The sequence below is a fragment of the Hakea prostrata genome, chromosome 1 (assembly GCF_041222555.1).
Source record: "Hakea prostrata isolate BN-2017 chromosome 1, UWA_Hpros_2, whole genome shotgun sequence".
NCBI lineage: Eukaryota > Viridiplantae > Streptophyta > Magnoliopsida > Proteales > Proteaceae > Hakea > Hakea prostrata.
This window is the reverse complement of record NC_142600.1, coordinates 40,120,706-40,133,015: the sequence shown is the minus strand read 5'-3', so window position 1 is coordinate 40,133,015 and position 12,310 is coordinate 40,120,706. Positions and strand designations below refer to the sequence as shown.

The 12,310-nt window shown below is 37.9% G+C and overlaps 1 protein-coding gene across 1 annotated transcript; it reads right to left on the bottom strand.

Moving 5' to 3' along the window:
- Positions 1-1,256: 1,256 nt before the first annotated feature.
- LOC149028947 (E3 ubiquitin-protein ligase MIEL1-like) lies at positions 1,257-11,651 on the bottom strand. The gene is made up of 14 exons (XM_089139612.1): positions 11,538-11,651; positions 11,370-11,457; positions 11,225-11,281; positions 11,092-11,124; positions 10,913-11,005; positions 10,748-10,791; positions 10,587-10,627; positions 9,589-9,671; positions 9,390-9,481; positions 9,217-9,285; positions 8,715-8,750; positions 6,252-6,311; positions 6,085-6,132; positions 1,257-1,721 (listed from the first exon to the last, which is right to left on the bottom strand). Exons 2-14 carry the CDS (start codon positions 11,370-11,372, stop codon positions 1,658-1,660), a joined length of 723 nt encoding a protein of 240 aa, XP_088995738.1. The 5' UTR covers positions 11,373-11,457; positions 11,538-11,651; the 3' UTR covers positions 1,257-1,657.
- Positions 11,652-12,310: the final 659 nt, after the last annotated feature.

The following is a 12,310-nucleotide window of genomic DNA, read 5'->3' as shown; positions in this document are numbered from 1 at the left end:
CCAAACGGAATGGAGGAACTACATTTAAGGAGGTTGTGGTTTGTTATAGGTTGAACTGGTGTTTGGAAATTCCTGTGCATGGAAGTGAAGAAATTGTGCAAAAAAGGCCGGTGACTACCTCATCTGATTTCAGAACAGATCACCTTTCTTTTCTATTTTAATTGCAATAAAAATCTGTAAACCAAATAATTGAATCTTGTACTTAGAATGATCACGCAATTTTCTTTCAATGGAAATAAAGTATGAATGCAGTTGTGAAACCGAATTCACGAATGCGGTGTGTTATTGTTTCAAACACATGAACGAGGAAATGGAAAATTTTAAAAACTTGGTAAAACGGAATGCTTCCGTTCTGAAGCCACTTGAAACGGAACCATTCCGTTTCATCAGGTTGATCACATAGAGGAAACGGGTTGGTTCCGTTTAAAAAGGAACCATTCCGTTTCCTCTATGTGATCAGCCTGATGAAACGGAATGGTTCCGTTTCAAAAGGATCCAACCCATTTCTGTTTAAATGATCACTCCGATGAAATGGGTTGGTTCCGTTTAAAAAGGAACCATTCCGCTTCGTCTCTGTGATGACTCAGATGAAACGGGTTGGTTCCGTTTAAAAAGGAACCATTCCGTTTTGTGTCTGTGATCACTCTGATGAAACGGGTTGGTTCCGTTTAAAAAGGAACCAACCCGTTTTGTCTCTATGATGACTCTGATGAAACGGGTTGGTTCCGTTTAAAAAGGAACCATTCCGTTTCGTCTATGTGATCACTCTGAGAAACGGGTTGGTTCCGTTTAAAAATGAACTATTTCGTTTCGTCTCTGTGATGACTCTGATGAAATGGGTTGGTTCCGTTTAAAAAAGAATCATTCCGTTTCGTCTCTGTGATCACTCTGAGAAACGGGTTGGTTCCCTTTAAAAAAGAACCATTCCGTTTCCGTTTAAAAATGAACCATTCCGTTGCATCAGAGCTTGCATACATGTTTGTGCATTCATACATACCAAATCTTCATATCTTTTCCAATTTTGGTAAATTGGAATAACCACTTTACATACCAAGTCTTTCTTTCATCAGACTGTTATGGTCACTGAAATTTTAAAATGAAGACTTACAATAATGTGTATGGGAATTAGTATCACTATCCATATACAAATATTCAATAATGTTTCAATATGAAGCTGATGTTTCAATTATTTATTTCATCAGACTATAATTGACACATGGAAAATAGATATGACAAATTATATAATTGAATGTGTACAATATCATATATTATAGGTAAAATTGTTTTGACAAGTACTTACAACCCTTGAAATACAATGTGATCAGTCTTTCACATAGATACAGTACATTTTGTTAAAATAAAATTTCAATAATACCCAACCACTTTACTCTTGTCCTCTTGTCATGTTACAATACTGACTTTGAACGTAGGGCGTTTACATTGTCCTCTACTATTGACATTGTCATACGACGTTGAAGCTCTACAATGGACGTACGTTGCTGCTTCACTACCACACATCTCATCTACCCAAATAAAAGAATGTGGATGCCTTACACCATTTGGGCACCTATAAAATCTCCGACCTGGATTTTTGTTATGTTTGAAGTCAGCAGCAACATCCTCCCTTGCCCACAGTAGCATAATGGAGTGGGTTGCTTCATACTTGTAGATGACCCGTCTTCACAATAGCATCCACCCATTCCGGATAAATGATCACACAACTGCACCAAATTCACAGGTCCACAGGCACATTATTGAGTCAAATATGGAGATTTACAATTCTAACCCCTTTCTTAAGACAAAGTTTTATGATCAAGTATGTCAAAATAAAACAAAACAAATATGATCAAACAATACAAACTGCCAAAGATCATCGAAAGTCTTCAACCAATATCCTTCAATCAGTGCAATGATACAGATAATGTTGGGATAATTTTTTAATTAAAAAAAAAAAATTGGTTCCAAAAAGCCAAATTCAATTTTACAAATGAAGATCCAATTCCATCAATCCGAGAGCATTAAACAAATATTAACTGATGCTTGTGTTCTAACAATTCTATGGTACTCTGTGTTGTCATGGATATGCATCTTTCTAACAACAATAAAAAATGAATACCTTTATTACAGCATTTCCCACTTCAAAAGGTTCTATTAATGCTCAAACCTTGTGTTCACCAAGATCGTGTGGTTATGTACTCAGTAGGGTCTACAGAATTGGAGAAGAACTATCAAGCAAATCTCCTTATTGAGCTTGCAAATGGTAGGATTCAGGCACATCCCATAGGAAACCTCTTACTGTTGTGGGACATGTAAGAAGTTCTTATATTTGTTGTTGTTAATGATGTCAGTACCCTAGGATGGTTGGGAAATCATCTCTCTACTTTTAATCCTCTGAATATTTAAAGGAGACTATAAGAGGCCATACATGGGGCAGATATGACCATGCAGAAATTGAAAGTAAGGTAAAAGTTGAAACAAGTGAAGTAATCAGACTAGCTAATAACCAATGCTAATGCATTTCTAACTCCATTTTAACTGTTCAAGAGATGGACAAAAGGAAAGGAACTAAATTCACATCTTGAAAGTCCAGTCAAAATTTTTCCCAACAAAACATAAACCAACCAAATGACCAAATCTTAACTCGATATGAAATTGGACAGCTTTCTTTCCTCCTGTATGCAAGCATGTGAATCAGAGAAGCCTGACCTTCTGTCCTGATTTGCCAAGTAAACACCCTCTCACCCCCTTTTTCTATTTTTTCATGAAGTCATCATCAGTTTGCTAGTAACAAGACCCATGTCCATGCTTGTTGATTCATATTGACATTGGAAGGTTAATGTAAGTTTCCTATGGTTTGCCTATAGCTTGGAAGCTCTCCTCAAAGTGACTGTATTATTATTTCCTATTCATTATTGTTACTGTATTGATTAAATGGTATTGTATGAACCTCCTATGCATATCTATTTCTTTTCCCCCAACATCTTCTGAAGGACAACCCCACCCACCCCCAAAGGTCTAGTGAGAAGAAAAAAAAGTGAATAACAAATAAAAAAATCCCAATAGAAATAAAAACTAGGAGACCCTGCATATGAATATTATTATGCATATCATATTTGAGATAGATAACCATGAACATGGACTAGAGCAGAAACTGATTCATTCCTTTTTCATATCAAATATGATATGCATAACAATATTTGTTGTTGCAACCAAGTCTGCCCTGGTTCATTCTTTTTTCCTTTTCTTGTATAGTAGCCAAGTGCCATTGGATGAATGAAAATGGTGTTCCTATTTTATCAATGGATGATTCATGTGATAAATAAAGCAAATTAAACCCTGTTGCTGGGGAAAACTGAGATCTAATTCAATTATTTCTTTCACTGAAGAACAATAGAAGCATTAACCATTGTATTTGTTCAACCCAGCAAATGGTGAAAGATATAGAATAAAAATAATTATACTCAAGCATTTTTTACCTCTGATTTGTAGCAGTTGAACACTGATTGAAAGAAGCTTAATATCCTAACACAATATGAGGTGAAAAACCTAACAAACAGATAAAACTGAAAACAACCGGAAGGTGGATATTCTTCACTACCCTTCTCTGTTCTTCATATAAGGACTAACAAATCATAATATTAACTCCACTAACCCCATACCAAGTTCATAGGTACTCCAGAATTAATGGAATTAAAATAAAAGAAGTTGCAAGCACCTTCCAAGAGAATCAAATTGGGGTACTGGATAATCAGGAAGAAATTATCAAACACAGTGAGACAAGGACAAACGAACTATGAACCAAGGAAGCCCCCCGCAAAATCAGCCTTTCAAAATTATGAAGGAGGAGTTTTCGTAGCTTCACTTTTCTAAAACAATTTAGTTCAGATAACCCTCAATCAGATCTATACCACCACAACATTAGAAAAAACAACTTTTAAGGGTTCGGGATGGGAATGCATCCTAAGAGTCATATACAAGAAATAGCCCTCGAATCTCTTTATAGCTTAGATAGAATCATAGAACCACACTAACCCAATCCAGAAACAGTACGGGTGTTCATATGGGAATGTTGATGGACTAAATTGGCTAAAGAAGTCCAACATCAACCAAGAAAATTTCTTAGGAATATACAATGCCAAGAAAATATAAGGAATAACAGCAAGGAGAAGAAGACAGAGATGAAGCACAGCTTGCACCTCTGATTTGCTCGAGGAAATAACTCGTTTTGTGCCTTCGGCCCAAGGCTTATGCTCCAAAACCCTCCAAGAGAAAATACATCAGATAAATAGAAGACAAAATCTGAAAAATAAAAGATGAAGAACAACACCTTCGGCAAGAAAAATCGAAGATTTTGGGGGAAAAGAAATCACCTTCGACCAACACTTTTGACAAAAAAATGTCGCTCCAAAACCAGAAGAACGAAGCACCTTCCACCAACAACTTCTCCTTCGATCCTCCGAAACTCTATGGTGATAAAAAATAAAAAAAACTCAAACAAAGTAGAAGAAATGTTGAACAACAACATCAAGAACAGAACTCACCTTCAAGAGTCGAGCCGAAGATTGTTCGTGTGCTTGTCAAGAGAGAAGACTATTCGAGAGAGAAGTTGCCTTTCGAGCGTCGTTCGACTCGTTCCGTCAAACGTGAATCCGCTCATCCAAGGGTTTTTATACGCAGACTTCATTCCACTCATTTCACCTCAAACCCAAAGAATCAACTCATTCAAGTTTTTACCTTATATTTTGAAATGGCTGGATTCATGAACCGCCCCATGTTTTCCAACCAAATGGGGACAAAAAACCCATTCATGAATCCATGGATTTGAAATCCCTGGATTCACACAACCAAACAGGCCCTTAATCAATAAATCAAAATATCCCTTGTGTCTGGATCTGATATAGGCATATACCTAAATAGAAAAAAATTAGCAAAAATAAACATTTATAAGACAGTCTAAGCAACTTATGTTCAATTAAGGGAAAAAATTGGCAAGTTATATCCAAAAGTACAATAGCATTAGCACTGGTAATGCAATCTTGAGTTGGCAAACTCTAAGGCCTGAGATGCCTTCTTCTACAGTTAGGCCTTTCCACCAAAATGGCGAAAGCTTTTGGTTTGTATACTTGAACAATGTATCTAAACTAAGGCCAGCTATTCAATCTTACATATGTAAATGGGAGTATGTTCGACCCTGTTCTCTACCCTCAGTCAAAGTTGTGCATGCTGCGTGCAAGCGCTGGAGCCATGTTGTTGTGCCCATTTCCTAACAGCTTGAGCTTCTGAGATAAGCATAGTTGTCAAAAGGCATTTCCTGGACTACCTAGTCAACCAAACACCTTGCCTTGGTGGTGTCAACTTACTTTTTTCCCCTCCCAACACCTTGGTTTGCCTAAGTGTTGTGCAAATGGTTGTCACACAGTATTAGAGCCATTGGACCCACTGTTGAACATGGATCACCCAAAACAAGGGCTACACATGCCATGTGTAGTTGTGTACTCACCTTTAAAGAGGGCAACAAGTGAGAAGTTTTTCCCCGATTGGAAAACTTCGGGAGCTTGAATGACTTCATGCACTAGTTGGACATCTCTACCTCATAGCTTAAGGTCTTGAGTTGGATACTTGAACAATTAGAACCAATAAAAATTCATAGACACACACACACAAAAAGATGTCTATTTAACCAAAGGAGTCTTATGTAAAATTTCTACTCGAAACATTTTAGACCGAAAGACCATAAAAAATAATATGACCTATGTAATCATACATTCAAAGTAGCAGCATAAGGCCACAAGACCTTTAAACAAGGTCTGGAAACTCGTCTCAACTTGCCATCTCAATTAAGTCAGGATTATTAAAATCTTGAGATCTCATCAATGTCTCAAGGAGTTGGTGTCTTTTTTCTTTTTTTTTCCCCTCTCTCTCTTCCTTAGATGCATCAATTAAGTTTATATGTTTTATATAAACTTGTTGATGTTTCAATGATCAACTGGGCATGGCAGGTTATAAAACTTTAAGTGAAGCTTGATCTAATATTAAGAAAGATGTTCTCATCAACCATGTTATCAGTTAAATAGAAAGACTTACAAGCAAAGCGCATATTGCATTTTCCCTTCATCAAGTCCTTGTGGGGCCCTACAGTAATGAGAAATTACTACAAAATGAGAAGATTATTTAAGAGATTTCAATTGTATAGGTCATCAAACCCTATAAGAACCACTGAATTCAGTAATTGTATATGCCTTGTGGATTACCTTGTATAAAAGCAAGAAGCAACATTCAAGCCCAACTTTGCATTAGGATCAAATGAAAACCTGCCACAATGTGAAAGGTCATACAAAAGTTTGGAAACTTCACTGAGATTTATATAAAACATATCCCAAGAAAAGCTGATTAGGAATTAGATGCTTTTCAAGAGGGGAAAAAAAACAGAAGGTTAAAATGATTAGGAACTTATCTTGTACTCTCCAATCACACACTCACATCACAATTGCAGTTTTGTTAGAATGAAACTCTATAAAAGGAAATGTTAGAGAACTACCACAGGAAATAATTTACTCATGATCTACTTTGATTGATTTTCCCTACTTCAATATCTTTTGTTTTAAGGATCATGTCAGCCTCATCAAAGAATTGGAGGAAGATATAATGGAGTTAATCTGGGCCCTGGTTTGACTAGAGAGGAGCATATGATAGATTGAGTATAAGCATGGTTCAGAATCTAGGTTTCTAACAGCCATAAGCTGAGCTCTAGTCATGTACGCTCAGTTGAGAATTCAGTTTAGTTGGATTGGTGTTGTCCAATCATCACCTTGACGATGGGAAGCCTAGAGGGTCCTCAATCAACCAAACTCTTCATTAGTTTGAATAACACTATGTTCAAGTTCAGATTCGATTGTAAGCAATCCAAATTTCTACTTCAAAACCTCCAAATCCCTAAAACTACCCTCCCTTTTACTGTTTTCCTTTTCTGAAATGTTAGTTCACCAAAACCTTATAGCATCCCAAATTCACCAGTAGAATCCATTCAAATCTCAACTTAAACCCATGGAATCAATGACCCTCTCATAAACATTGGGTTTCTTCAGCATCATACAGGCCATGGAGATGGTTTGCCACATATATCTTGGCAAATAAGGTCCAGGTCTCTTTGCATTTGACCTGTGTGTTTGGCCAGCAGGTCACAAGGCTTTCAAAGCAGGGAGAATGCTTGCTAGAAGGTGTGCGCCTCAGGAAGATGCCAGTAGAACAGTTATAGTAGTTTTCATCTTAGTTACTTCCAGAGGAGAAACACTGTTCACATGCATGCGAGTGCCTGGGTTTCTTTTACATCAAAGATAACCATTTTAAATCTGGCTTGGTCAAATTATCTTTTTTTTTTCCTCTACTAACATATTTACACATTTGTTTTCCTTTTCCTAATCTCTGTTTATTTCAGTTATAACACCAATGCTGCAACCCCAGTGACTACCCAACTTCTCATCTTCTCAGTTCACTCTGCCGCACCTCACTCCTTCTGCAAACCCACAACCCTACTGAACCTGCCCTGCCCATGTATTGAGATTGTCTGCTACAAGAAAAGAGGAAGGGAAAAAGAGGGAACAGACAAGCCGGTATCAGCATTCTAGCCTCTGTTTTTCTGCAAACGTTCCCAATCCATTACCATCATCCATGAAAACTTGAATCCTAACATGGGGTAAGGCAGGTAATTGAGGTCATTACAGGTATGGTGTGTAGCAGCAGTAAGGTTTAGGATCATGGGGGTGGAGAAAGGCTATGTAGCCAGATCGAGAGAGGAGTGGGAGTTTGGGGTTGAAGTGGGGCAAAGATCGTAGCAACGGTGGACTGAAGAAGGAAGAAAGGAAGGGTAGACAGAGAGGGTGCGGTGTGGTGTGGGTTGGGTCACAGCAAGGGTTAGGGGAGTTGCGTTCAGTTTGGTACTTAGTTTGTAACAGGGGTGGGTGGCTGAGGTTGAAGGAAGGGCGACCAAGGATGGTGATTAGAGGAAGAAGAAGAAAAGAAAAGAAGAGAAATCTGAAGACTATGATTCATTTTAGATACCCTAAACATAATATGTGAAATGTCAGGTACCTTATGATGCAAACTTAGATTGATAAGGAACCAAGGGCCAATGCTGCAGCACCTCAAATCAGAACCAACTCGAAATTTGGGAACTATGGCTAGGCGTCGTGAGGTTTAAAGTTTTCAGATTTCCAGGTTTAACGATGGAATTGGGGCTGGGTTTGGATTAAATTCTAGGAGAGCGGGAAAGGGTTGTGCTCACTGAAAATCAGCCAAAACTGACAGACAAAATTTAATATCTGAAAATTGGGCCTTCCCAAGAGGCACTTGTAAGATCTGTTCTAACGAAAGTCACTTCTCTTGTTATTACCTGGTATGTGTAAGAAAGCAGAGTAACAAACCTCAGAATTGCCAGTCAAATGAGAAAATGAAAGGAATCAGCATCAGTGCCACTAATCTAGAGTGGTCGTGCTGATTTTCATCCAAAAAAGCCGATTTAATTCAATTCCGACGTTCTAAACCATGTTATAAAGGGTGATGTCTTCAGTGCATCACCATATAAATATAGCACAATATTTTCTTGTTGGTACATCTCTAAATTAAGATGAATAATATATCCATATGGAGCAGGATATCAAGGTATTCAAAACTGGCATCCAAGCTTGCATGATAAAATAATAGCAGGAAGTAGGCACCTTTCTGTTCCGATAATCTTCGGGCATGATGGTAGCCTGAACATGAAAAGGTGGCAATTTTACAGAAAGTTAGTATACACATTAAATTGCGCAACAACCCCAAATATCAAATGCCCCATAAAAGAAACCTTCAGCTAATCTGTTAAGATAATGAACAAGAAAAAAACAGGAGGTTTAACCTACACAACCAGAAGTGAAATATAAATAAACCCTAATCCAGACTAGATGTTTAAAATGTCCTACACTCCACAACAACCATTCCAAACTTCACATTTCCTGAGTACATGATGGATGTTAAATACAATAGCATATCCCTGTTGATTTTTAAAATGAAATGCAACCAAAACTATATATTAATAAAAAGGTTCTAATTGACCACAAGTTTAAAGTTAAATAAGTTTGGAGAAGATTATTAATGATTCTGTCAACCATATACCAACACAGAAAATATGTCTAACCTTCCAATATTTTACAAAAGCTAAAATAATCAAGAAACACATACCTCCCATCCATTTTACTCCAGACACTAGACATGTCAGTGATCGACTTTGAGCATATGGGGCAACAATATCTGGTTGGCAATCACAAAGCTACTTAGAGCCTAATTGTACAAGTCATAATGTCACCATTAATCAGGCGTTCATGAAACTAAATCAAAATATTACTAGAACTTACTGGTTATGCTTTTGCATCTCATAACAACATTCACTGTGCATCGTGTGGCCACACTTCATAACTGTAGTTTCTTTCAGCGAGTCAAAAAGATACTGCCACATAATGCACCACAGCTAAAAGTAAAAATGACTTGAAATTTTCAATCAAGGGGGAAAAAAATTTAATCAAGGGAAAAAAGTGAGTAGATAAGGACTCAAACCTCACAACAGATAGGACACTGGTGTTGCATAGAGTTCTCCAGACACAAGTGATTATCGCGTAGACTAACCGCATAGCAAGAACCTGTTTGTCCAAAATATATTAAGATAGGGAACCTGAAAGTTACATAAGAGGATTACACAATACACAAAGTGAATCCAGGAGTAATGACAATGATTTGTAGTAGCTGGGCTGAACTTGATATACTTGGGCATGGAGAGCCTTGGTCTGTTGTCACTGTCAGCAGACTAACTTTTGCTTAGTCAATGGATAAAAATAACTTGCTGAACCTAGTCAGAGTACCCACAGAAAATGTAAGATGCAAACTTATAGTTCAATTGGAAGTTGAAGACTTGGCAGTTTTGGTCTTAAACCTTGATAAAAGATGAGATTGGTAGGTGTGCTTGATATTTCTATCTATTCTAAACACATGAAAAAAAGTTTGGAAGCATACTAATAGATATAGACTCAGTAGATGTAATTCCTATTAGTAAAGCACAGCACAGAAACAGACGAGCTAAAACTGCTACTGTTTGTTAATCAATCATCCCAAGCTCTAGGGAGCTAGAACTATCACCTAAATAGTCATCAACTTTCAGCAATCCTGAATCCAACAATAAACACTAATGGATAGAACAAACTGTGAAATATTTAGAGAAAGGGAGAGGATGGATGTGCTAGCACCCTATGGATGTGTCACTCTCTTCCTTTGAAATGACTCCTTTTACCCCTCAAAAGGGGGGGGGGGGTTGGGGGAGATGATCATAAATTGGGTGCTACAATGCTGGACACTGCTAAGCTACCCAGCGTTTTCCCTTAGAAAAGTTAAGAAGGGATGCTTTCTTTTGTCTTTAATAGTGCTTTTTCTCAACAGAATCGGTCGAGTTGAGGAAAAAGAAAAACCCATGAAAACTTTATAGCATCCTGACTTTCCATTTACAGTAACAAAGAAAGCTAAGGAAAAAAGTGATGGTTAAGGGAGACTCCAGTGATGCATACCACACTTCTTGCAGTGAAAGAAATTTTCGCGGCCACCAACTCTGTCCAAGTTATCAAAGACATAGATTAGTATCCAACTTGGCTACTGGAAAGAACATCAAAAACTGGAATTGGGAGAGGGTGGAAGAGCAAAAGGTAGTTGGACGTGGCTAGTTATTCACCTGCAAATCCCACATTCATCACAATGGAACTGCTTTTTGCTAGTCTGCCACAAAAGGAAATGAAAATTATCAGATTAGCTAGACAAACACAATGGGTTCTAAGTGAGCCAAAACAGTTAAAAATAGGGAACAAAAATCATAAAGCAGGATAAGAAAACCACTAACTCTCACATCATCATCGAAGAACTTGCAGACTTCACAGAAGTATTCGCCCATATTGACACCAAAGTTAGAACAGACCCTAGCAACCTGAGGCATCTAGAATCTAACTATTAATGTCAGAGAACAACAGAAAAGAACCAGCGTAATGAAACTATAAGCTCAAATGCAACAGCGGACCTCACCTTCTGCTCAGTGTCGCAAACTAGGCAAACAACCTAAAAAAGAATTTACCCACCATTCGTCATCAGCTAAAGCTCCTATTAAACATGAACGCGACAAAATTGAATTAAATGGGACTCGGGAGTCTTTAATTACTTGCTGAACATGTTGCCTAACAAGTTCGTGGCGATCTTGGGGGTCTTTGAGAGTGCTCTGATGAGACCAAAGAGAGAATGTTCGTAACGATTTCGAAGAGCGAAAGATAAGAAGTATAGTAATTACTAATTAAAGAGTTTCTGACCATATCCTCGTTGTGACAGTGACGGCAAGAGAAGACCTTGTTGCAGCAGGGAGCACGAATCTAGCATCTCCTCCGATAATGTTTGCATCTGAATGATCCAAAACCAAAGATATCAATACATGAATCAATAAAATGTTAAAAAGAGCGAGACGGAGAAAGAGAGGGTACCCATATCACATCTTCCCGAAATCCAGACGTTGATTGGGAGTGGCTTGCATTGTTGAGACGGAACGAAGAGCAGAGAGAGAATCTGGGTAAGTAATGGTAATGGTAATTGTGGGAAGGAAGGAAGCAAAGTTGCTTGTGGTAGGTTTTTTATCCAAATCTATATTATCTATATATTAAGTTTCAAAATTAGTTTTTGCATTTCTTTTATTTAATTGTTTTGTTTGTGTGTGGACCCTTGAGGTAAGGGTGGTAATGAGGCACCATGAGGTAAAGGTGGTAATGAGACACCATGAGTAAAGGAGGCCCTTCATAACATTGGTCATGGGTCTTAAAGGTCTTGATCACATGGTGACGAGGTAGGCTTACTTAAATGGTGGAATTACTCAAATTCTACCTCTTGACCTTCATTTCTCATTTCAATTTCATGACCATTCATGGCCATTACCATGAGTGGGGTTAAGGTCTTTGAATGGGTTAAAGCCTATTCATTCCAAAGAAGGGAATATGAGAGTTGCTTCCCCAAGTAGTGGGGAGGTTAGGTCAAGGGGGTTTATTCACATTAGTGGAGGAGGGACAAACCATTGATTCTCCATTAGTGGAGAATTGATTCTCCCCTTGTGAGGAGGTGTGGTTTGGGCTTATATAAACCCAACCCTTCCTTGCATATTGGGTGCAATTGAGACACTCCTCACTCACATTATTTGTTTACAAAGTTCATTTCTTTCTTGAGTTGTCTAAGTGTTGTGCTCTAGCTTTTGGCTACTTGAAGGGAT